Source organism: Ursus arctos, unplaced genomic scaffold (genome assembly GCF_023065955.2).
Source record: "Ursus arctos isolate Adak ecotype North America unplaced genomic scaffold, UrsArc2.0 scaffold_12, whole genome shotgun sequence".
NCBI classification, from domain to species: domain Eukaryota; kingdom Metazoa; phylum Chordata; class Mammalia; order Carnivora; family Ursidae; genus Ursus; species Ursus arctos.
The window spans coordinates 55727800-55755057 of record NW_026622786.1 but is presented as its reverse complement, the minus strand read 5'-3'; the positions used below and the strand labels follow the sequence as shown (position 1 = coordinate 55755057).

Below are 27258 nucleotides of genomic sequence, written 5' to 3'. Positions count from 1 at the left end.
TATCTTGATTATGGGGACTGTTTCATAGGTGTCCACATATGTCTAACTTATCACACGGTACATTTAAAATATGTGCATCTTAATGTATGTCATTTGTACCTCAATAAAGCACTTTAAAAATTAAGGAACTAAGTTGACTATTAAAAAAATTTGAAAGTTCAGTACAGTGATTTACATCCTGTTTCACTCCAAACCTGTATTAACTGTGGTCCATCTATTTCTGCAAATGTAACACAAAGGATGAGTTTACTAATGTAAGTTGCTTATACTGCTATCTTAAACTTGTTTTAGCTTTCCAAATATAAAAATATTTTATGAAAATAAGATAGGAATGGGGTGCCTGGGTGGCTCAGTCATTAAGCGTCTGCCTTCGGCTCAGGGCATGATCCCGGCGTTCTGGGATCGAGCCCCGCATCAGGCTCCTCCGCTGGGAGCCTGCTTCTTCCTCTCCCACTCCCCCTGCTTGTGTTCCCTCTCTCGCTGGCTATCTCTCTCTCTGTCAAATAAATAAATAAAATCTTAAAAAAAAAAAAAAAAAGAAAGAAAGAAGATAGGAAGGACACTAAGACTTAAAGGAGATAATGAGAAAAAGTAAAAACTTAGAATAGTACATGACACATGGCAAAATCTGAAATGTTAGCCCAGCCATTATGTCTCCTACCACTGTTTCTACTATTCCTACAATTATTGTTCACTGAGAAATGTAGACAGCATAAATTCACATTCTTTATAGTAGGATCATTTAACCGAGTCTCATATCTTGCAAATTCCTTCTGCCTGGGTTACTCCTAACTACCCGAAGATCCCTTCCAATGTGCTGTGCTCTCGGATTCTCCTCAGCCATCTCTAGGTTTATATGAGCTATGCTACTGTCTGCCTGGACTCCTCCTCTGCCCCTCCATTCCCAGTCACCTAGCTAACCCCTAAGAGTTGTTTAAAACTCCTAGGAAGTCTTCTCTAATGTCCCCAGGATGAGTTTAATAATATTCCTAGATGCTCCCCAGCCCTGCCCTTAACGTTCAGCATCGCACATATCCCATCGTGTGATTTACTATATATTTTTATTGATCTGTCTTCCCCTTCCCTTCCGTGAACAACTGGAAGTCAGTGCTGTGTCATTCCAATGCCTAGTCAGTGTGACTACTGAAGGAAAAACTATATCAAGTGTAAATTACCTTATTTGCAAACAATGATCAACTTGACCCACACAAAGTTGCATATATTGACTTTATTTTTCCAAATAAAAAAGTGTCTCTTTGTACAGACATGATTTACTAACTTCTTATTGTGAAAAGGAGTATCAGTTTCAGATTTTAAAAACTGTTTTAAAATTCCAAATAAAAGTGCTTCTAATAAAGAAGGATCCATTTTTATCCTGAACCATTAGAGATACATTCTTTCAAAAAGATTATGCTGCCAGATGACATTAATAAAGCTCATGTTTTGAGTGTACTTTATACTTTAGTAACCTAAACTTTACATTTTAAAACATGAATTCAATCAAAGGATTTATTTGGGTATAAAATAAAAAGAACAGAGATTAATTTGGGATATTTAAAAAAATTCTGGTATTTTTTCTTTTATTACAGGTTGAGTCTTGCAAATTCTGCTGTCTGCATAACTGTTTTGGAGAATGCAGATTATTGCATATTAAAGTTGCTATTTGCCAAGCCACAGGTGTTCTATAATGACTTGGTAATTAGCTATCACTATTCTTTTTGTCTGTACTTATAAAAGGAGAGTTTTCAAATCTTAGAACAGTTTAACCTATAAATCCCTTTATTTGTCCCATGATCTATGGATATGATATACCAGTCCAAACTGGTAACTTTAAACTAAAAAAAAAAGAAGAAGAAGAAGAATATAACCAAAGATTTTTAAGATTTGGGCTTAAAAATATTTTGTTATTCTCATAAGAAATTATTTACATTTTAAAAGGAATACCACTATGGAAAGAGTATCTCTCTCTCCTGTTAACTGCTCCAAAAGAGCTATTATCTTCAGGAATCCATAATCTTTTAATGCTACAGATGGGCAAAGCAAAATATGCTAGCTACCGCATACCTAAAAAAATCACAGATGTTAACACAGTTAAGAATACAAAGATAGAATATTATTAGAAAAATAAGGTTTCATTGTAAAAAAAAAAAAAAACCTTTCTAGTTAATGTAGCACTTGCATACTGAGGGATAAATCAATTAAAGGAAATAAAGCTATATATAAAGTTATAGTCATGGGCTAAAAAGGAATTTGAAATATCTGAAAAGAAAATTTTGGGGGTGCCTGGGTGGCTCAGTTGGTAAGTATCTGACTCTTGATTTCAGCTCAGGTCTTCATCTCAGGGTCATGAATTCAAGCCCTTAATTAAAAATTTAAAAATTTTTTTTAATTAAAAAAAAAAACTTTCTTAAAGGAATTTTTAGATCTTATCAAATTTTATTCAGCCTCACCCCCCCAACACATTTCCCTTATTTAATCCTGAAGTAAAATTTATATAATGAAATATCATATTCAGGGGCGCCTGGGTGGCGCAGTCGTTAAGCGTCTGCCTTTGGCTCAGGGCGTGATCCTGGCGTTCGGGGATCGAGCCCCACATCAGGCTGCTCTGGTAGGAGCCTGCTTCTTCCTCTCCTACTCCCCCTGCTTGTGTTCCCTCTCTCGCTGGCTGTCTCTCTCTGTCAAATAAATAAATAAAATCTTAAAAAAAGAAAAGAAAAGAAATATCATATTCAACCATAAACAACTTAGAAAAAGCAAGTTTCAAATTGCATGATTTATATTATTTATTCTGTTCTTATAAAATTCCAAAGATCATAAATAGTTTTAAGGAAGTATTTTAACAAGCTACCACTGCTTTTCATAACCATGAAGATTAAATAAGATTGTAAGAAAAATAGGGGCGCCTGGGTGGCTCAGTCGGTTAAGCATCTGCCTTCAGCTCGGGTCATGATCCCAGGGTCCTGGGATCAAGCCCCACAATGGGCTCCCACTCGGCGGGGAGTCTGTTTCTCTCTTTGCCTCCACCCTCTGCTCATGTTCTCTCTCACTTCCTCTCAAATAAATAAATAAAATCTTCAAAAAAAAAAATAGAATGTTAGGGTCCATATGTAACTATTTTCATACCACTCAGCATTGTAGTAAGGGTAGTACTACAATGTTAGTAATCATTTTAATGAAAAATACCAAAATTCTTTAAGCCTGACTTCTCGGTAAAAATTAAAATTTAATTTAAAAACATTTAATATTTTAAAATTTAAAAACATTGTAACTTTACATATTAGATTAGTTAATAAAACATATCAAAATCCTTAACATTACGACAACTTAAATGTAAATAAGATACAATCGAAATATTTGAATGCTTAAAAGAAATAAGAGGGTTCTCGGTTAAATATCATGACTTTGACATGCCTACTTAGCTCCTCTCACTCTAAGACCCCACTAAAGGACGGTAAGGAATTTTTAAAGTCCACAAACCCAACAGAACAAAGAGAATAAAAGATAAGACAGTAGCAACAAAAATTCAGAAGCTGGAAAGCAGACAAATGAGAAGTGACAGACTTAATCTTGAGAAAGTTGTAACGTAGACCAACAGTCAAAATATGTGTTGAACTAATGAACACCCAAAGGTTGTTGTGATACACAGTAAGTTATTGGGATGCCTGGGTGGCTCAGTCTGTTAAGCATCTGCCTTCGGTTCAGGTCATGGGATCGAGTCTGGCATTGGGCTCCCTGCTCAACGGAGAGCCTGCTTCTCTCTCTGCCCCTCCCCCTGCCTGTGCTCTCTCTCTCTCTCTCTGACAAATAAAATTAAAAAAAAAAATACAGTAAGTTATTTAATGATTAAAAAAACAAACAAAAAACTTTTATACTGTAGCATAATGTTGAATGTTAAAAACTGCACTTGCAAGTTTATGGAATCTCAGCGTCCCAGGGAAAGGTTCTCTCTAACTAAAGCTCGTAATAGATCAGAGTAGCAGTGGCCAGAGAAAAGCAGCTCCTGGCAGGAAACTAACATTCACTAACCGGAGCCACTATACAGAGCTTTATTACCCAAAATTTCACTTTGCAGGAAGAAAAATTTACAACGTACACGCCGACATATTATTATGTGCTACAGTAAGACAAAAACATTAACTTACACATATGACAGGACAGCTCATCTGACACACATCACAAGAAGCCAAAAAGTCACTCATTATGCCAAATACATAAAATAGATTCACTATTCAAAATCATCACCGAATAAACTGTTCTAAAGAATAGTGTTTCTCCTTCCTTCCCAACCTTTTAAAAACTTTCTAAAAGTTAGAAATCTTTCCAATATATATACATGAGTCTGTCTTCTTAAAGAGAACACGGAAGAAAATATGAGGATAAAGGCAGAAGGCTTCAAGTGTATTCTTACCATCACCATATCATTTTACTTTCTCACTATGAATCTGGTTTTTCTGTCTAACCAGCCAGCCAGCCATCATCTAAAGGATTGCTACTTTATTTTATTTTTTATTATGTTCAATTAGTCACTGTATAGTACATCATTAGTCAACTCCGAGGCTTCTGTGCACATCACACGGCTTTCTGCTGTAGGGAAAGGTACAGCTGCTCTAACACACAGCAGGAAGGTGAGTCACGCCATCACTCAGGCCAGGACTATGACATCAATCTCCTTCCACCTTTCTCTGTCACCAGTCCTTCTCTGTTCTAAGCCATTTCCCTCAATTCCTCCAGTAGCATCTTCCTGAAATATGAGTCTGACCATGATTCTTCTCTGCTTAAAAACTTTTATGGCTTCTGATGTTCAAATGGTAAAGTTCAAACTCTATAACAAGACACACAAAGCCCTTTATAATCTGACCACAGACTACCTCTGCAGTCACTTTTCATCTCCAGCCATTATTCTTTCTATGCCAAAAGCTATCCACCATTCTCTCAGCATGCACACATGTTGTCACACCCAGTGCCTTTGCACATGCTGTTCTGTGTAATGCCCTCAACCTGTGTAATCTGTTCATCCTTCAAAACCTAGTTCAAATGTCACCTCATCTAAGAAGTCCTCCCTCATACCCCAAGGCTAACTAAATCAGCCCCTCTTCTGTACTCTCATAGCACTTTGCCATGGTTCTGTAATAGCTGTATCATAAATGGACCCAACATATTTATTTCATATTTATTTCCTTTTTAACCAATATGAACTATGATCTTCATCATTATTTCCAGGGCACTTAGTTACTTACATAACAGGTAGTAAGTAATAATGTAGAATAAATGTAGAATAAATGTCTATTAACTGAAGAAATTTGTGAGTTCCAGGTAAGGCTGTCAGAAACATACTTCCCACTAACAACACAGTAAAGATTCCTCTTTGATCTCTGGTAGTTAGCAACATGGAAAGAATTAAGATTAGTCTTGCTAGCTGGAAAACAGAGCATTCAGAAACTTTAAATTTTGCTCAGTAAAGGGCTAATATAGAAGCAGAGTACTATAGTAAATAAAGCACGATCTCTTGAGCCAGAAAATTTGGGTTCAAATTCAGGTCACTAGCAGAGTGTCCTTGGGTAAATCTTTAAATCTCATTGACGATTTCCCTATCCATAAAACAAGGATGATAACAACAAATATGTCACCGAATAAAACAAGGCCTCTAGAGTGAGTAAATCCCTTAACCTCTCTGGTGACAATTTCCCTACCTGGTAAAGAAGATTTAAAGAGGATGATAAAGTCAGAGAGCTGTAAGGCTTAACTAAGGGCAGGCATATAAAAGTATTGTTTAAACAAACGCTATCATCAAATATAAACAGTTTTCACAAGCATTAGTAACTATAGTAAATGGGAAGATTACAGCTGGAAGGAACGTGTCTGTGTGGGGGGGGGAGGCTAAGGTTAATAGAAGTCTGGCTCCACACCAGCCCATGCCGGTTGCCGTAGTTCCAACGCAAGCTTCTCCTGAAAGAAAGTTTCTGTTCCCAAGGGAACACTGACAGAGGTTCAGGTAGAAGGCAAACATTTTTAGAAAGATAGAAGAGATACGCATTTATTCATAAAATAGTTATTAAATGTCCACCATGTTGCCCAGTACTAACAACGACAACTCAAGCCTACTGTCCTAAGGAAGTTCCTTTACTATTTTGTGTTTTCATAAAGATGAAAATACAGGAAAAGTCAGTATTTCTTACCCAAGCTGAACTGTAAAGCTAACAGCTAGCTCTATATTCACAGAAGAACATTAACTATTCAAGTCCAGTTACGTGGAACCTGTCACTATTAATAGTATGCAAAGATTTAATCTATAAGAATCGATATATCTGGGGCATCTGGGTGGCTCAGTCGGTTAAGCGTCCAACTCTTGATTTCGGCTCAGGTCATGATGTCAGGATCCTGCAATGGAGCCCCAAGTAGGGCCCTGTGCTCAGCATGGAGTCTACTTGTCCCTCTTCCTCTGCTCCTCCCCCTGCTCGTGCTCTCTCTCCTTCTCTCTCAGATAAATAAAATCCTTAAAAAAATAATAAAATGGAAAGAACAGGCATATTTACCTGAAATACAAGTTTCACAAGGATTTTTTCTTGATGAAACATACTCACCCAAGGCAGGATATCCAAGGTAAAATCGATCTGCTCCCAACCATCCAAGGAAAAGAGAGAGCGCAACTGCCACTTTGTATGAATAACCGTTTCTGCACAAAATTAGAACCTGAGTGTTATATACATGTATTTCCAACATGTAAACATTTTAGGAAACAAAGCTGTTAATTATCACTTATTGGTTAATGTGTTCATTCATCCCTTCGTTCATTTAATTAATGCCTTCTGGGTAGTTAATGCATGCCAGGCACTATTCTATTCTATTGGGATTTATTAATGAACAAAAGAAACAAAGATCCCTGCCCCAAAGAGCTTTCAATCCATAGGCAACAAGCAAAAAAAAATAAACATTTTAAAAGTAAATCATATATTATGTTAGAAAGTCCTAAATGGGGGCACATGGGTGACTCAGTCAGTTAAACAGCTGCCTTTCACTCAGGTCATGATCTCGGGGTCCTGGAATCAAGTCCCTGGGATCAAGTCCGCATTGGCTCTCTGCTCAGCAAAGAGTCTGCTTCTCCCTCTCCCTTTGCCCTTCTGCGCCCCGCCCCCCCCCCCGCTTGTGCTCTCTCTCTTCTTCAAATAAATAAAGTCTTAAAAAAAAAAGTCATTAATGCTATTTAAAAAAGAAGTGCAGCAGGTCATTTAGGGAATTCAGTATGCCAGGGGTACAGACGAGGGTGATGTAAGATATAAATAGGGTTAGTAAGAGTAGGCATCATTGAGGTGATACATAAGCAAAGACCTGAGGGAGGTTAAGTGAGTTAGCATGCCACACCTCTAAGGGAGGACCATCTCAGGCAAAAGTAACTGCTGTGGCGAGCACAGTATACCTGACATGTTTGAGGTCTATAAGGGAGGCCAGTATAGCAGGAGTGGAATTAGAGAATAGGAGAATAGTAGGAGCTGAGGTCAGAGAGATGACAAGGGGCAAAGAGGCTGAATCATGTATGGCCTTGAATACCACTGTGAAGACTTTGGTTTGTACTCTCAAGGATATGGGAAACAACTGCAGGATTTTAAGTAGATGTGTGATATGATCTGATTTAGATTTTAAAATAACTCTAGCTGCTGTGCTGAAAACAGACTGTAGGGGAGTACTTGTAAGCTACTGTCACAATAACACTGTATAACAAACCACCCTGAACTTTGGTGGCTTACAACGATAAGCAATTATCCTCACACTTGTAGACTGCAGTTGGCTGTGGTTCAGCTGATCTAGGGTAGGTTCACCCAGGAGATGCTGCTTCGGGCTAAAGTTTGGGTCAGTTTAATCCAGGCTACTTACTTAGTTCGTTCCTCTTAAGTTTTTCTTAAAGGTGTAGCTAAAGGTGTAGCATTTACGTGGGACAAGTTCATTTCAGAACATATCACCAAGATTCAAGAATAAAGCTAAACCGGGGCGCCTGGGTGGTACAGCGGTTAAGCGTCTGCCTTCGGCTCAGGGCGTGATCCCGGCATTATGGGATCGAGCCCCACATCAGGCTCCTCCGCTATGAGCCTGCTTCTTCCTCTCCCACTCCCCCTGCTTGTGTTCCCTCTCTCGCTGGCTGTCTCTCTTTGTCTAGTAAATAAATAAATCTTTAAAAAAAAAAAAAAAGAATAAAGCTAAACCTACAAGCACATTTAAGCCCCTGCTTGTTTCATACCTGCTAGCATTACATAGGCCAAATACAACCACATGGTCAAGCCCCAAATCAAAAGAGTGGAAAGTATACACCACCCAGTTAATAGTGATTGAGAGGGATGAATTTGTTGAACAAATGCAAGCTACCACAAGGACAAAGGAGGAGTCTGAAGGCTCTTGCCATAACCCAGATGAAAATTAATAGTGGCTCGACCTGGAGTCATAGCAAAAGAAACAGTGAGAAGTGATGAGATTCCGGTTATATTCTGAAGTATAACAACTGGATTTCCTGATGTATTCAATTTAGGGAATGAAAAAAGAAAGGAATAAAAATAAAGCTAAAGATTCTGTCCTATGTAACTAGAGGGATGAAGCTAGCATTAACTGAGTTGGGGAAGGCTGAGGGTAGACTAGACCTCGGAAGGATGTTCAGGATTTCATTGTTGGACATGTGAGTTTGAGATATTTATCAGATATCCAAGTGGAGTTGTTCAAAGGACAGAAGGGTTTATAAGTCTAGAGTTAGGGAGAGAAGTCTGGGCTGGAGATATAAATTAGGGAGTTACAAGCATATAGGAAATATTTTAAACCAGGACATTTCCATATGGAAATGACAGACAGAGAGAGAGAGAGAGAGATTCACAGACCGAGCCTTGAGATACTCCAATATTAAGAGATCAAGAAGAGAAAAAACTAGAAAGGAGACCGAGAAAGAGCTAACAGTGAGGAAGAAATAAAACTAGGAGAGTGTGGTATACTGGAAGTCAAGTGAAAACAGTACAGTATATTAAGGAGAACAGAGTGATCAATTGTGCCAAATGTGACTGACAGATCACATAAGTAATGGCTGAGAATTTACCACTAAATTTAATCAAAAGGAGTTCATTAGTGACCTCAGCGAGGGCAATTTTGGTGATGTGGTACAGGAAAAAGACCAAACAGAGCAGGCTTAAGAAAGCCTGGAATGAAAAAAATTGAGGAACAGGAGTATTAGACAACTCTTTGAAGGAGTTTTGCTGCAAAAGGGAAGTAAAGAAACAGAGAGGTAGCCGGAGTTATCACTTTAAAGTCAAATCTGATTATGTCAGTCTTACAATCCTGTTTTTTTTTGCATTTCATTCACAATTAGGACAGTTGGGGGGAGTTGGGGAGATGGCAGATGGACCAGAGATCCTGCTTATGCATCTAATATTGCAAGGATGTCAGATTTTATGCTGAGGGCAGTGGTGTCCCATCTACCCTGGAATGGGGCACCAGACTACAAATAGAGAAATAAATTAGTAGGCTTTGTAGAAACTCAAGCTATGACCTACTGGGCAGTAGCAGTGGGAGAGAAATGTAAACAAAATTGGGAAATACTAAGAAGGCAGAAGTAACCACACTAAATGTGGGGAATGATGAAAAAGGAGAAGTCAAGAATAACTTCAAAGTTTCAGCTTAAGAAACTGAGTAGACCAGCCGCCACTCACTAAGACAAAGGAGGAGATGATTTGAAGGAGAAGATGATAGATTGAGTTTAGGACCTTAATATACATAAAGATGGTGAGAAAAGTCAAAGGGGTGAATGAATGAAAAAGGGAATAGGACAAGGATATAATCTTGGGGATGTCAAGATTTAAGAAAAAAAACAAAAGAAGAATCACAGAAAATAGAAGAGTGTTTTATACTAGAAGTCAAGGAAAGAATTTTAAGAGAAGGAAATGCCAAATGCTGTAGAAAGATTAAGATATGGACTATAAAGATCCATTTGATATAGAACAAAGATTGCTGGTGAATTTCAGCATGGCCAGAAGCTGGACTCCATTAAACAGAAAAATTCATAAAAGGTACATATTATAGGAACAAGCCTTTCAAAAAGCTTGAAATTAGAAACATAATTATCTATATATTATATCACCCTAAAGAATAACCTGAAAACGGGTGGCGTAGCAGAGACTAATTGTTCACTGAACCACTGTTCTTTTTCTCACGGACATAGAGCAAAGTTACATATTCTAGCCCATCTTGCAGCTAAGTGTAGCCATAACAGAGTTTTGCCCAGTGTAATGAGGACAGAAGTGATGTATGCCATTTCTAGATCTGGTCCATAAAACACTCCTACACGGGGTTCCTTTTCCTCTTCCCCATCTGCTGGCTGAATGGAAAGGACTCTGAGGACAAGAGGAAGCAAAGCCACAAGATGAAAGGAGCAAGGCTCCTGCATGACTGCATGGAGCAACAATCACTCCCCTTACCTCATCCAGCCCTCCCACGCCAACACCAACTGGACTATGATGTGGGTAGGAAATAACTTTTATTGCGTTAAGCCACTGAAATTCTAAAGGCATCTGTTACAGCAGTTAGTGTGCTCCAACTAAAATAGTTGGCCAGTATAAACAGGTGTGTGGTTTGGTGATCAATCAGACATGGTTACCAGACTTCAGGTGCTGGAGAATACATTATACAATGACTGTATCTGCAATATTAAGATGGGAGTTTAAATCAAGTATTAATATTATATACAGTTTGAAAAAGAATATGCTAAAAGGAGAAGGAAAATATGCGAACTGGGAAAGGAACATTCAATGAATAAGAATTTGTCATGAGTATTCAGTAGCTGACCAGCAGCTGGCTCTTTGGTAGACATATACTGAATATTCTGATACAAGAAAATGATTTATGGGGTGATCTTAATTTTGTGACTTATCATTAAAATTACCCATCAATTTAGCTCCACTAGTTCTGATTCAATGCTCATTAAGCAAATTCTACTTTGGAATTGTAGATTTTACTATAGGAGGGGAATAAATTGGCCAGTACACTTGCAAGTATCTGGTTTCCCTGATAGTTACATTTCTTCTCATAACTGACATCAGTGTCTTGTGAGCATGATTAGTACAGCTCAGTCACACTGAGCCTAATCTGCCCGGAGACACTGAAAGAAAAATCAGACTTAACTTGGAAATTGAATAACAGACCATTATGGTATTATCATTACAGGTAATATAAACCTGTGAGTCCAACCTGCGTGGTTAGCTGTTCTCAGCAGATGATTGATTTTCTAAGTTGTTGTATTATAACCTATGATGTCTTAGATCAGCACAATCCAGGTACGCCTGGGTGGCTCAGTCAGTTAAACGTCTGCCTTCAGCCCAGGTCATGATCCCAGGGTCCTGAGACCGAGGTCCACGTTGGGTTCCTTGCTCAGTGGGGAGCCTGCTTCTCCCTCTGCCTGCTGCTCCCCTGGCCTGTTCTCTCTCTCTCTCTCTGACAAATAAATAAATAAAATCTTAAAAAAATATATCAATCCATAAATTCAAAACTCGACTAAACCATATATAAGTACTTAGAAGTAATTCCTTCTAGCAATTTTTACTTTACTAATGAGAAATCTTAGAACCCAAAAAGCTTAAGTGATTGGGTTAGGATTACACAGCAAGATAGAATCTAAAGCTCCTCATTAACTCAGTGAAGGAGGGTCAAAAGAAAAATAAGACTTCACTAGTAATTTCTAGGAATTCTAGTAGAGCTGGTAGAAACAGCCAAACAGAAAGAAAGAAAGAAAGAAAGAAAGAAAGAAAGAAAGAAAGAAAGAAAGAAAGAAAGAAAGAAAATTTCTTGATACAGCTGCAAATAGGTGCCATCAAATAAAATGTAACAATGTACAGTTAAAAGATTATAGTGCCACCAATTACTAAGAATGGATAAAACTAAATCATGTTTTTAGTACAAGGCAGAAATATAAGAATAAGATTGCTAGCTTTACTACAGCAAAAATAAAAAGCAAACTTAAAAGGCCTTTAAACAAAGAACACTCCTAACAAAATAAAGCCACTTGTCTTAACATCCCAAACGAATTTTTTATTGTTTAACCATTCATCAACCATATCTATTACAAAGAATGAAACCAAATTTCAAAATGCCCTTAATATGCAAATGATTAATAATTAACATTCTTTTATTTTTTTTAAAGATGTATTTATTTATTTGAGAGAGAGAGAGACAAAGAGAGACAGGGAGACAGAGAATTTCAAGCAGGCTCTACACTGAGTGCAGAGCCCGACCTCACCACCCTGAGATCATGACTTGAGCCCAAACCAAGAGTCAGATGCTTAACCAACTGAGCCACCAAGGCACCCAACATTCTTTTAATACTAGAAGTACATGATTCCTTTTTTGTATTCTAGAAATTCCCCGAATTTTAAAAACAGAATTTTTCAGAACTCATTTAGTGGCTAAACTGACTGAATTAACATGGCATGAGGCTATTCAGTCTCTAGTTATCCCACATAGTGAACTACTATGCTTTACTTGGTGGTAAATTGCATTTATATTAACAATATGCACACTTAAAATAGAGGTTTTCTGAGAAAGGCAAAAAAGATAAATTATATTACTGCAGGATTTTCCCCATAAAGTAACTTTTTATCTCTTTACTCCATGCAGTCAAGATACAACATAGGCAAGTAACCTGAAAATTTAGCTTCAGTAATGGACTTACACATTTCGGCAAGATACAGGCTTGAGAAAACCAACTTCATTTCCAGTAAAATGTGTTTCATTGCCACCAAAATCCTTACAAGTTATGTTGGGTGCTGGAAAACAAGGAACTAAAGGCAGGAAAAAAAAAAAAAAAGCAAGAAACCACTGTGGTTTTTTCTGCAGGAAAGGTATGTAATCATGTTTAAGATTAGCAAAAAGCACAAGAAAATATAAAATTATAACACACTACCTCCCAATATAACATCTGACATGAGACTTTAGATAGGAATATCTAAATAAAGGATAATATGATATAGTGGTCTCAACACAAAAATATAAGAATTGTCACACTGAGTTTGATGCATGACACTTCTAGTTGAATCTTCTGCCTCTGACAAAGGTGATAAGGGAAGAATTGCAAAGTATTACTGCCCTTTACCTCATCTCTAGGGTAAAGAATACTGCTCACGTTTTTGTTGGTAACTCATTGGGTAATTCATTAAATTTAACATGATCTGATTTTGTATTTTCAGTTTATATTAACTCTTGCAGAAGACAGTTACTATAAACTAAGATTTTTTTCATCTACTCTAAATAGATTATTTTCTTTTGATTGTTCATTTTATTTATTAAGTAATCTCTATGCCCAATGTGGGGCTTGAACTCACCACCCCGAGATCAAGAGTCACATGCTCTACTGACTGAGCCAGCCAAGCCCCCCCCCCCCTCCGCCATTACTTGCTCTGAATGTATTTCTCTATTCCCTCCAGGAATTGATGTAGTATACCATTTTAGTATTTAGCATTTTTTATCTTTACTCCTACCCCAGATGACATAATAAGAGGAAGTAATACTTACAGAGCTTACTATGTGCTAGGCAAGGGCTGTCCTGAAGCCTTTATAGCCTCACTGTGTAAAGAGCAAGAACTTTGGAATGAGCATGACCTATGTGCATTGCCTCTTTGAGAACCTTGGATTCCTCGTAGGTAAAAAGAGCACTAAGATCATCTACTTCATAGGACCATCGTGGGGATTTAATATGATATAAAGTACCTAGTATAAAGCACAGCATACAGTAGCTATTCAATAAATGTTATTGTCTTTTCTTCCTTTACCATTTCTGATTAAAAGGTACTAATGCTTTTAGGCTAGTTTCAGACTGCTTATCTCTATGTTTAGGATCAATAATTACAGGATTGTGTTTTTTTTTATTTCAGAAAATGAAAATAGAACCTTGTATAATAGTCTAAAAAAGCCACAGAAGCCCTAGAGTTTTATCATGAAAGGAAAATGGTATTCATTTATGTGTACTTTATAATTATCTTAGGATTTCCTTTTATAGGCCACAGTAGTACACTGAGAAAATGATGTCGGAAAAACACATAAAATTACTTTACACACTTCTGTTGGGTTATTGAAAGTTCATACTACGTAACCTATAAACTTATCTAATGTATTTTTTTTTAAAGATTTTATTTATTTATTTGACAGAGACAGCCAGCGAGAGAGGGAACACAAGCAGGGGGAGTGGGAGAGGAAGAAACAGGCTCCCAGCGGAGGAGCTTGATGTGGGCCAGGCGCCCCTAAACTTATCTAATGTATTTGCATGTCCAAAACCAGGTGCTTACACTGTAAGACACAGATTCAGTATAACTGAGAACCAATTAAACAAGCAAAAAGTAATAAGATGAAGGGAAGACAAAGAGTGAAGAAATAGGGGCGCCTGGGCGGCTCAGTCGTTAAGCGTCTGCCTTCGGCTCAGGGCGTGATCCCAGCATTCTGGGATCGAGACCCGCATCAGGCTCCTCCGCTGGGAGTCTGCTTCTTCCTCTCCCACTCCCCCTGCTTGTGTTCCCTCTCTCGCTGGCTGTCTCTCTCTCTGTCAAATAAATAAATAGCGAGGAAATAATATACAGTTGACTCTTGAATAACACTGGTTTGAACTGCATACATATACTTACATGTGGATTTTCCTCAATGAATACAACATAGTACTGTAAATATATTTTCCTTATAATTTTCTTAATAACATTCTTTGCTCTAGCTTACTTTATGTAAGAGTACAGTATATAATACATATACAAAATATGTATTAAGCTTCTGGCCAACAGTAGGCTATCAGCAGTTAAGTTTTGGGGAAATTGGAAGTTATACACAGACCTTCTATTGCACAGGGGTCAGCGCCCTAACCCTTTGATTGTTGAAGGGTCAACTGTACTAGGAAACAAGTAAGAGAACACACTAATTGAGCCACAAACATAGATCAGAGCTTCCTGATAGTTAAGACAAAAATCTTTGCAGCGCTTTTGTGATACAACTGAGAGACAGCATTTCATTTCACCTCTGAGCGACTGCAGGAACTTGGATTTGGTTCATGACCCAAGGGAAACACAGAGAAAGTCCTCAATAAGAACGTTTACAAAACATAGAGGTTTTCCACACAGCCATTTCTTGACTCGAGATACAAGCAAGCATTTATAATCTACAGAGATAGGGCAAAAGTTAACAGACAATTTATACGTAGCTGTTTGGACACCTGCCTTGATACTGGGATAAAATGTATTGACTTTTGTGAATAAATTATCATGACGACCCTTAGGTGATATCTCTTGAAAATCTGCCATCTTGGGTCATGTCTAGCACTATATAGTAGATAACTCAAAACTGAGATTAGCAAACGCCTGAAATGCTTATATTCCATGCTACCAACTGAAAGAAGATCAATACGCTCTATTTCAATGACCAAGGGCAATTTCGCTCCCCAGGGGACACTTGGCAATATCTGGAGACATTTTTGGTTGTTACCTCTGGGGAGTTGCTACTGCCACCTTGGAGGTAGAGGCCAGGGATGCTCCTAAAGATCCTACAATGTATAAAACAGCCTCCTCGTAACAAAGAATTACCTAATCCAAAACATCAGTAATCCCAAGGTTGAGAAACCCTGCTCTAGACTAGTGGTCTTCAAAAAATTTTGCTTGCACACTCCCTAAAGTAACTTTTTACAACTTTGTACTTCCTTACACACTTAAGGTGATATCTAAAGTTTCTCATCATGGACTTAAATGGTTGGAAAAAAGATAATTTCCAGCATATTATAAATATTGCCATTAAATTTAAATGTTATAGCACACTTTACAATGGAATCTGAACACCACAGCAATCAGATAGCCATCATTATCCAACAGAGACTAGATATGAAAGAGCTCCTCTTAAAAATTCAGAAATTTGGGGGCACCTGGGTGGCGCAGTCGTTAAGCGTCTACCTTCGGCTCAGGGCGTGATCCCGGCGTTATGGGATCAAGCCCCACATCAGGCTCCTCCACTGGGAGCCTGCTTCTTCCTCTCCCACTCCCCCTGCTTGTGTTCCCTCTCTCGCTGGCTGTCTCTGTCAACTAAATAAATAAAATCTTAAAAAAAAAAAATTCAGAAATTTGGGGGCACTTGGGTGGCTTGGTCAGTTAAGCACTGAACTCTTGATTTCACCTCAGGTCATGGTTTCAGGATCTTGAGATCAAACCCTGCATTGGGCTCAGTGGGGAGTTTGCTTCACTCCCCCTCCGTCTGTCCCCCCACCCCCTGAGCTCCCTCCCTCTCTCTATCTAATAAATAAATCTTAAAAAAAAAAAAATTCAGAAAATTTACATCAATTTTAGGAAAAGCAAACACATACTATCTGAGGATCTGGAAATCAATTCCTTTAAAGACACCTGTCATGGGCTGAATTATGTCCCCCTAAAAGATATGTTTAAGGGCTAACCTTCAGTACCTCAGAGTATGACCATATTTGGAAGGAAAGTCTTTGCAGATTTAACCAAGTTAAAATGAGGTCATTAGGGTGGGTCCTAATCCAGTAAAGCTGTTGTCCTTATAAACAGGGGAAATTACACGCACACATAACAGGGAGAAGATGATATGAAGACATACAGAGAGAATGCTATGTGAGGACAGAAGCAGAGACCAGACTGATGCAATTACAAGCCAGGGAATGCCAAGGCTGGCTGGCCACCACCAGCAGGTCAGAAGAGCGGAGGATATATTCCACCCAGAGTTTGAGAGGGAGCATGGCCCTGCCAACACCGTGATTTCAGATTTCTAGCCTCCAGAACTGAGACCGTCAATGTCTGTTGTAACACTCTTATAATAGCCCTAGGAAACTACTTCAACAATGATACCTGTTTACCTCTTGGAAAGCTCTGTCTACCTCCAGGAGTACATGTACAAGAGCTTAGGCATCAGGCATATAAGTCAAAGAGATGTCTGGTTTAAAAAGTTAGTTTTTTGCCTTGATGAGGACCATTCCACCTCCACAAAGAAGTGATCTGCAAGAAATCTATAAACACACGTTTTTCCTCAAAATGGATTTTTAATTTTTTTTAAATCCTCACGGTAGTAAGTTCTGGATTGGCAAACTGTGCCATAAGATAGAATTCTATTGCTAAATTTTAGATAATCTTCCTCTAAATGTATTACCTTGCACTTACTTGCTCAATTTGAAGTGCTACTTTCTCGTCTTACAGCGTTGTGAGATCTTCCTGCAGACTAGCTAAAATCAGATCTTAAAGAGAGAGTTACAATGCAAAACGCTATAATTATGATTCCAGTTGGGGTTATTGTCCAATACACCTTGCCTAATAAAAATGCATTGTTTTTTGAGATGAGTTTCCTGCACAACATTCTAAAAAATCGAACACTAATAGGTGAGTTGTAAAAAGGCCTTATAAAAATATTAAATACTAAGAAATCATACCTATTTTCAATTAGATATTATTAATTGGTCAAATAACAAATTTTGACAATTACAGTTTTCAATGATATTTTTTCATTTCTATCATAGGAAATGATTTATATTTGACATGAGACATGAGAGAAAAATGCTCAATGCTCCAGGCTCAGAACCTCAGGAAAACTACAAACAGTGGAAAGAGGTACCAGAATGAAGAGGAAACCACATTCCTACAAGGATTCTAAAGTTTGAGAGAAGTATGAGCTAATTATTTCAAGGGATGAAAATGATGTACTTTAGGGGCGCCTGGGTGGCTCAGTCGTTAAGCATCTGCCTTCGGCTCAGGGCATGATCCCAGAGTCCTGGGATCGAGCCCCACATAGGGCTCCCTGCTTTGCTGGGAGACTATTTCTTCCTCTCCCACTCCCCCTGCTTGTGTTCCCTCTCTCGCTGGCTATCTCTCTCTCTCTCTGTCAAATAAATAAATAAAATCCTAAAAAAAAGAAAAAAAAGAAAATGATGTAATTTATTAAGGATAATCTGCTGCTCCAAATATATATAGAGATTACATGAGAAAATAGTAAGAGAAACATCAATACTGATTTAATCAGATTTCATTGAATTGACAGTGAACTCCAAAGAGCAGGACTTTAGAATTGGACAAATCTGGGTTTAAGTCCAAACTCTGCCAACTTAACTAGTTTGTTCCTTTGAGCAAGTTGTAAAACCTCACTGAATCTTGTTTTTGTCATCTGTGAAATGTGGATAATACTCTTGTAATGGTGTTGGGTATGTAGTAAAAGCATATGGCATGTAAAGCATGATACATGGTTAAAGAAAGTGTTCAACAAGTATTAGGTTCTCCACTCTAGTAAATTAGAGAACTTCAATATTAAGAAAACTGACATGAGAAATGAATATAACACTCGGAGTGGCTGTAACACTAAGGGAAGATTTTGTGTAAATGAAATTAACCAATCAAAAGAAGCCCGCAACCCTAGAGTTTCTTTTTTTTTTTTTTAAGATTTTATTTATTTATTTGACAGAGATAGAGACAGCCAGCGAGAGAGGGAACACAAGCAGGGGAAGTGGGAGAGGAAGAAGCAGGCTCATAGCGGAGGAGCCTGATGTGGGGCTCGATCCCAGAATGCTGGGATCACACCCTGAGCCAAAGGCAGACGCTTAACTGCTGTGCCACCCAGGCGCCCCTAGAGTTTCTTTTTATATACTTTATGATAATTTCTTTCGACCCTTATTTTTTTTTTTTTTTAAAGATTTTTTTTATTTATTCGACAGAGACAGAGACAGCCAGCGAGAGAGGGAACACAAGCAGGGGGAGTGGGAGAGGAAGAAGCAGGCTCATAGCGGAGGAGCCTGATGTGGGGCTCGATCCCAGAACGCTGGGATCACGCCCTGAGCCGAAGGCAGACGCTTAACGACTGCGCCACCCAGGCGCCCCACGACCCTTATTTTTTTTTTTAAGTAGTCTCTATGCCCAACGTGGGGCTTGAACTCATGATCCCAAGATTAAGAGCTGCATGTTCTACTGACTGGGCCAGCCTGGTGTCTCACTGACCCTTATTTTTTTTAAAATCCTAATAAGTAGACAAAACTAGTAATAGCTCCTTTTCTTTCACAAACATGAAAACTGAGATCCTAAGAAATTAAATGACTTGACAAAAGCCTTATAAGTAGGTAAGACTCTGGAAATCCTAGGCTGACACTCATTATTTCTTAATCAATACTCCTTCCATTATACCATAATTCCATGCTTACACTGATTTCAGGAACAAGCAAAAATAAACAAATCAATATGATAAGACTAAGAAAGCCAGTTACCAATAAATGTTACCTAGTAGACAAAATCAAGCAACATGCTACAACCTGAAAACTACTCAATTCACGGATTTCCTGTAAAAGTTTTGCTCTGGCCAATGTCTGTGATTTAGATAGCATCAGTTTAAACCAGTAAGTACACAGAATTTTCAATTATAAAAAGTAGCATTTTTTAAATGGAAAAAAACTATCAGAAATAAACAAAGATCATTTCATAACGATCAGAAGGACTGACCTAGGGAGTAAGTGGTTTGGGATCCTACTCCAGTTAACATCTTGGCTCTGGACTAGTCTTGATTTGTCAGATTTAAGGGTCAAAACCTGATCTTAGTACCCTGCACTGCAAAAAAAATGCTATAAAAACATTACTTAGGGTCACTGATAAAATTAGAATATGGATGGTAAAGTACAAATATTAATATTAAATTTACTAAAGTTTACATCAAGTAGACTATCTCTATTCTTAGGAAAAACAAACACGGGGCAAAATACATACAAATTGAAAGATAGAATGCATGAGCACACAATGATAAAGCAAGAAGAATATGTGTTTACAACTGGTGAATCTGGGCACAAGATGTATGGGTGTTCTTTGTACTTTTTTTTTTTTTTAAAGATTTTATTTATTTACTTGTCAGAAAGAGAGACAGACAGAGACAGAGAACAATTAGGGGGAGCAGCAGGCAGAGGGAGAAGCAGGCTCCCTGCTGAGCAAAAAGCCTGATACGGGACTCAATCTCAGGACCCTGAGATCATGACCTGAGCCGAAGGCAGGCGCTTAACTGACTAAGCCACCCAGGCGTCCCTCTTTGTACTACTCTTATTCTTGCAACTTTTCTGTAAGCTTGAAAATATCTCCAAGTAGGGATGCCTGGGTGGCTCAGTCAGTTAAGCATCCGATTCTTGATTTCAGCTCAGGTTATGATCTCAGGGTCCTAAGATTGAGCCCCAGCATCAGGCTGCATGCCGGGCATGGAGTCTGCTGGAGATTCTCTCTCTCCCTCTGCGTCCCACCCCCCCAACCCTGGGCTTGTGCATGTGTTCACACACTCTCTCTCTCTCAAAATAAATAAAAATAGGGGCGCCTGGGTGGCACAGCAGTTGGGCATCTGCCTTCGGCTCAGGGCGTGATCCTAGCGTTATGGAATCGAGCCCCACATCAGGCTCTTCCGCTATGAGCCTGCTTCTTTCTCTCCCACTTCCCCTGCTTTTCCCTCTCTCGCTGGCTGTCTCTATCTCTGTCGAATGAGTAAATAAAATCTTAAAAAATAAATAAATAAATAAATAAAAATATTTAATAAAGAAAAAAACATTATCCCCAAATAAAAAGTCTAAAAATAACATACTCTTTACATAACTAATGTATGTTGTTAGAAGTTAGGGTAATGGCTATCCATTAGGGCAGAACAGTGACTATAAGAGAGCACGAAGGGACTTTTGGTGTGTTAATCATGTTAGTTCTTGATTTGGAAGCATTCACAAATGTGTTCAGTTTGAGAAAAATCATTTGAGTTACACTTATGTGTACTTTCCTATAAATGCATTTCAATAAAAACTTAAAAAAATAAAAAAGATCTGCCAAAGGACCAGAGCAAAATTTTCTAGAGATGGAGTCTAAATACTTTTGTTTCACTGATCAGAAAATTGAAAACACTTGCCTATGTATGTCTGTACAATCTAGACAGAACATTCTTTGAGGGCAGAGATTTTGTCTTCTTTCATATATCATCTCTACCACTTAGTAGAAGCCTGCATGTAATCTCTCAATAAATACAGTAAATAAATAATTTCTCAATAAATAATAGATATCTTATAAATTAATTTTCATTAGGGTAATTGTCTTGATCCATTTATTTTAATCAATTTAATTATCAAATTGTCTATTACAAATCATTTCTCAGTAAGTAAATATGCTTCTTAGTTGGCATTGGGCTAAACGGAAGCTATTTTTCTTTTTAATTGTAAGAGTTTATTTGAGCAAAAATCAATTTGAATTGGGCTGTGCCAAAGTGGAAGTGGTTAGAGTGCTCTCCCCCACCTGTCGGAGTTAGCAGACTTCTATACAGAAGTGTAAGCAAAGCAAGAAAGTTATTTGATTGGTTACACCTTAAGAATTTGCCTTATTTGGAAAGTTCTCACTGACTTTTTGTGATTGGTTGTCCTTAGGGTTTTTTTTTTTTTTATTTTACAAATTGAAGTATATAGTTGACATACAATGTTACATTAGTTTCAGGTGTACAACATAGTGATTGGACAAGTCTATACACTATGCTACGCTCACAAGTGTAGCTACCATCTGTTCTGGACAACGCTATTGCAATACCAGTGACTTCCCTATGCTGTACCTGACATCCCTGTGACTTAATTCATTCCATAACTGGAAGCCTGTATCTCTAATTGGGAGCTATTTTAAGATCACATTAATCTAATGTTACAGTTGAATTACTTTGCCTTTGGTCCCAATTCTTCTACCTTGAAATCCCCTCTTTGTAAAACATTGTTCTTATTCATCCCTACCCAAAAAGTACTGTTGAAGAAAATTAAACTTAGTTTGAGGATTCTGTAATAGTCTTCGTATACATACTGAAAAAACTGAGGAAGAACAATCTTGGCTGGGAGGCTGAGAAAGATCATTTAACTCACCATTTTCACAACCTTAATACTTTTCTCCTGTTAATCAGTTCCATGTTAGACCCAAAATCATGTTTCGGGGGTCATTTTGATGTCCTTCCTATCAGGACTTAGAAGTGATTCACCATAACTACTCCACTAGCCCTTGTATGTTTTAAAAAGGTAATGAAAAGAAAAACTTCCCATGGACAGACACAGCCTCATGAGCATTGGGCTGGGATGGCAGAAATCTATCCCGGCTCACAGCTAGATGCCGGTGTCATGTACCAATTGTGTATCTATATGCAGCCACCCTGTGACTCATCTTTGTCTCAGAAACTTTATTTTCTTCTTAAAATCATGATAATGATTTAAAGTCATTTATTAATTAATCTACATTTTATACGTGTTCCCACATTCAATACGGCACTTGGTTTCTTCTCTCCAAATGAATAATCATATCATTCCCTTTTATAGAAAACCTTCCTTTTATTGTCCTGTAGCTCTCCCCTTACATCAACTATGAGTACTTACCTGATAAGCCATGATAGTACCATAATACCTCCAAGTCCTTTTACTTCCTACTAGTCTGATCATTTGATTTTGTACGTTTATAAACTTATTTATCAGTAATTGTACAAGTGGATTCAAACTTATCTTACACAAGAGACTCCTAAATGAAGGGCAAAGGTCTTTTGGGCAGAAACTATTCTTTTTAGTTGCATAATTTCCTTCAAAATCCTTGTATCTGCAAAGAACACTACAGGCTAGAAAATGCTTTTTTGAGATAGGTGGCTGCCTGCTTCCTAATTTAGTTAGATACCTGAGTCACAAAAGTATTCACAGATTTCTAATATCTTGCATATAAATGGTTGAGTATCTGAAAGCTGAGTCTTTGTTATATATGTTAACTCTATTCTGTGTTCAGAAAGCACAATATAAAACACTGAACTGTAAAACCAACAAATCAGAGTATACTTATAAATTAACTAAAAAAACAAAGTTCCTTTAAGTTTAACACATCTAAATTAAATAAATGTATACATACTAAGCAATATCTGCTATACAAATCATATATATAGATATATGTAAAACCTAATACTGTTTATACTTCTTCAGAATAGTAGCTAAATGCCAATTATAAAAGTTTAACACAACTTATTTTCAAGTATCTTTGTTGACTATAATTGGGCTCGTGTGCCAAAATATAAAGATAAAAAGATAAAAGAAGATTTGCTTTTTAAAATATATACGAATTCATAATCAAGAGTTCAATTATTTGAATAGGTTGAAAAACGAAAGTTTTTTGCTGTAAGAAAAACAATTCCTTTAATCTCATTTACATAATGAACCTGTTAAAGAGATTTTAAAAAGAAAACACCAATTACTGTCTTATTTCTTGCCTAATACATAAAACAATCAGTATATACTGAATAGGTGCTCGTTTCTCAAATTAATACCATGTAACTGCCATCATTACGTACCATGCCAAATAAGAAGGCTAAATAGTTCCAACATACATCTGTCTGCCTCCCTTCCAACACATTCCCCCATAGAAGAAAAGATCAGAACAATTCATTAGTTTTTATCTGGCATTCTACACATTTTAGAATAACAGAAGCTCCCCAAAATCATTAGGCTGAGGGTGGTATCTATTATCAAAACATCTCTATAATACTAAAAAGAAAAAAAAAAAAGAAAATACGGATGCATATTTAAAGTCCTAACAGTACGGTTTTCATGCTTAGGATGTACCTAAGTTTATTACAACTGTATAGTATGGGTGATGTAACTTCTCATTGGAACTGACGGGGCTAACAGTCCCATTTTAAGTTCCTTTTAAGTAATTAAAAATCTAAGCTAAGACATCTCTGCATAAGCTACATAAACTGATTCCAAAGGTTTAAAAAAAATGAATGAAAATATAAAAGTCCCCAGGTCACAAAACTAAGAATAATATTCTTCCTAAATTAAATATTAACAACTCTTAGCCAGTTCTCCAATTTAAGTTGTTCTAGAAACTGAATAATGTTTTAACTCAAGAAAAAGCACACATTTATTACTTTTAGTGATCATACATGGGATTTATGAAGTCATGTTTCAAAAATTGTTTTTAAAAACATGTTTCCAGGGGCGCCTGGGTGGCTTAGTTGTTAAGCGTCCGCCTTCGGCTCAGGGCGTGATCCCAGAGTCCTGGGATCGAGCCCCACATCAGGCTCCTCCGCTGGGAGCCTGCTTCTTCCTCTCCCACTCCCCCTGCTTGTGTTCCCTCTCTCGCTGGCTGTCTCTCTCTGTCAAATAAATAAATAAAATCTTTAAAAAAATAAAAATAAATAAAAATAAAAACATGTTTCTGGGAGTCTTACCATGAGCTGTGTAGTTTGTACAGTTAACTGGTTCTTGTGTGGCATCATTTATTTTTGGATCTTTACAAATATATGTGAGAAAAGTTAAGGAAATATGAATAACATTTCAACACAAAACATTATCACCTTGTCTTTAATGTCTTGTATTATAAACTCATGTTTACATCTACATGTAAGAAAAAGCTGTTAGCTGGTCCAAAGCAACAAGCATAACCACAAATATACTTTTAGCATCGCTAAATACTACTTGATCATTAATTTATTACAGGAAAAATATATTAACTTAATACGTATTAAAAGCTCTAGCAAGGATGCCATCCTTAAAGAACATTAGTCAGGGTTAAGCATAAAGAATAAAGGAAAAATGGAAATTAAAATCTTTACTAAATTATTGTAAGAAAGCTTCAGGTTAAAAAAAAATCAGTTTCTGGAGATTTGATTGAACTAATTTATGGGGCCCTATAACTTAGTAGCACCAAGGGCCCCCTTACATAACTTCATGTAGCACAAATAACCCTGTGAAGTAGATACTATTATTCCCATATTACAGAAGCACAAACTGAGGCTCGAAGTTTGAGAGACTTATCCAAAGTCATGTAACAAGTGATAGGGAGTAAAATCAGGTTTCCTGATTCCAAGCTAGAGCACTTTCCATTAGACTGCAGAGAAGATAGTTCTTTTAGGTGAGTCTACATGGTCTCCCCAACAGGATCTTAAGCTTTTGAAAACAGGTATAATAACTGTCCTCTAATAGATGTTCAATACACTTGCAGGCAGCTTTTGTATCCTAAATATTTTATTGACTCTAAAATGGGATAAATTCACAAGATGTCTCCGGAAACAGAGAACACGACATGCTTTTAAGGTTTTTTTCAGTACTACCTAATCTTCATACCAGGAGTAACAGCCATTTTCCATTTTTCATCACCAAATGCTCAGCCACATCTCTCTAGGGTTCAAATCTTACAACTCTTCATACCATCCAATTATTTCTTAGAATCGCTCTGACATTTTTGCCAAAAAAGACTCAACTTACTAGGTCAGTGATTCTCAAACTCCAAGCACAATGGTATTCAGCAAATTAGAGCTGTTGTGTAAGCATCTACTAATGGCTGCCTCTCCCCAATTCACATAAAAATACTATAGGATAGAATTTTCTTAAATTTAAAAATTTGTCTCCTAGAGTCTTTCTTATATCTCTGGCTTCTGTTATTAATTTTTCTGCTCTACAATTTGTATAAAATGATCTAATTTTGTACAAAAGTAGCTATTTTGACTGTAACTCCCATTTCATATTGTTCCTCCCTTCATCAGAGCTATTACAATGAGCAGATTCACTTACCCCTTCAGCCTCAGTTTCCTCATCCGTAAATAACACAGATAGTTCTTACTATGTGCCAGGCATTGTTGTATGTGATTCGCTTGCACTAATTTCTCACAACAAGCCTTTTTAAGTTGGTACCATTGTTATCTACATTTTTACTCAAGAGAAAACAGAGTTCAGATAATTGGCCTACAGTTACAACACGGAGCAGGAGTTTGCCCCCTGACAGTCTGGCATCTTGCGGAGTTTGACGATGATGTAAGGAGATACGCACAGAGTTAATGATAACTGGGCAACATACAAGGGTTATATCGTTATTAAATACTTATTTGTCTCCGCCCCCAAGTCAGCAAACTTCTAGGGTGGAGACTATCAATCTTTTTATTACTAGTGCCTAGAACAGGGCCTGACATACTTCAGGATCTCGGCGTTTGTTGAAAAATAAACCCACCGGTAATTAATAATAAGAACAGGTGAATCAGAAGGGGAAGCGCTAATAATCGATCTTTTTATTACTAGTGCCTAGAACAAGGCCTGGCATACTTCAGGATCTCGTAATTAACTAATTAATAATAAAAATAGGTGGATCAGACGAGGAAGTGCTAACAATCAGTAAAATCCCAAGGAAATCACACAGGGTGACCGCTGTCCTTCCCACCCGCACAGCTCTTTTCACCTCCCAGAGTTCCGCGGTCATTAAAAACCACAAGTCACCGATTCCTTAAGCACAACCCTGGCCCCTGTTGAGGGCCGCGACCCACTCGCGACCCCTAATCTACCTCGCCCCCAAGGCGGAGGGGGGGGCTCCTCACAGAGGATATTGTCCCAATTTGAGGTCCTCGCACTTAATCGTCTCCTCGCTGCTGGCGGCGGCGATAGCAGCAGCTCCCCAAGGTCCCGTGGTGACTGACACGAACCACAGGACACCCAGGAGCTGGGCGGCCACGGCCTCCGTAGCAACCAGCCCGGAGGGCCAGGTGGCCGCCATGCTGGGGACCGGCGCGTCCCCCACCACTTCCGGTTCCGCCTTTGCCTAGGCTGGGGCGGGAGAAGGGCGGAGGGAGCGAGGCTCTTAAAGGGACCATGCCTCGGTGGAAGGCTGTTTTTTTTCCGCTACAGGGCCTTCGGATTTACCTGGGAGAGCTGTGATTTGTCTTTGAGATACCCAAGTAGGCTCGCTTTGAAAATCAGCGGCCTCGCATCCACTGCTTCCTCCCGTGCTAACGCTGCTGTGACTTTTCCACCCGCAAATGTGCCAGCGGCACTCGGCGATTTGTTAAACGCTTTACAAACACTATCTCGGTTAGTCCTGGTAGGATTTGGGTTTACAGATAATGAGCCAGGCTCAACGACGCTAAAAAGCATGTCAACCTTAGTTACTGAATTGGAATCAGACTGGTCTTTGCCGGATTTCAGAATCTGTGCTCTTACTATTATGATATAATGACCTATCTGTTCGCTTAGAGAAGAACTTATGGAAGGCTCTTAAACAGAACTTAAGGACTCCATCACAAAAATAGGCATTACACTTTTATTTTTAGTAGAGGACATTTATGCGAGCGAGAGGGCCTATAACAAAAGATTAAAGAATTTACGACTACACTAAGTGAAAAGTTGGAGTTTTTTCCCTCCATCTCTTCTTTCTAAATTTCTTTATGTTCTAAAAGTTCTGTAGTGGGGATATCTTTTACCTTGGGCAACACGTTTACTTTCTTTAGTCAAAGTTTAAG

The 27258-nt window shown here is 38.0% G+C and overlaps 1 protein-coding gene across 4 annotated transcripts in view; it reads right to left on the bottom strand.

Annotated features, from left to right (window-relative positions):
• Positions 1 to 26552, bottom strand: part of TM2D1 (TM2 domain containing 1) — a 46686-nt gene extending 20134 nt beyond the window's left edge. For 3 of the 4 annotated variants that reach the window (XM_026497954.4, XM_026497956.4, XM_044383807.3), the window contains exons 1-4: positions 26350 to 26552; positions 24205 to 24278; positions 12689 to 12797; positions 6582 to 6673 (exon numbers count right to left, since the gene is read on the bottom strand). In XM_026497954.4, the coding sequence (XP_026353739.2) occupies positions 6582 to 6673; positions 12689 to 12797; positions 24205 to 24278; positions 26350 to 26516 (442 nt within the window). In that variant the 5' untranslated portion in view covers positions 26517 to 26552. Of the gene's footprint in view, positions 1 to 1212; positions 2698 to 6581; positions 6674 to 12688; positions 12798 to 24204; positions 24279 to 26349 lie in introns of those variants that run through there. The other variant, XM_057310613.1, reaches the window with a different exon arrangement.
• Positions 26553 to 27258: the final 706 nt, after the last annotated feature.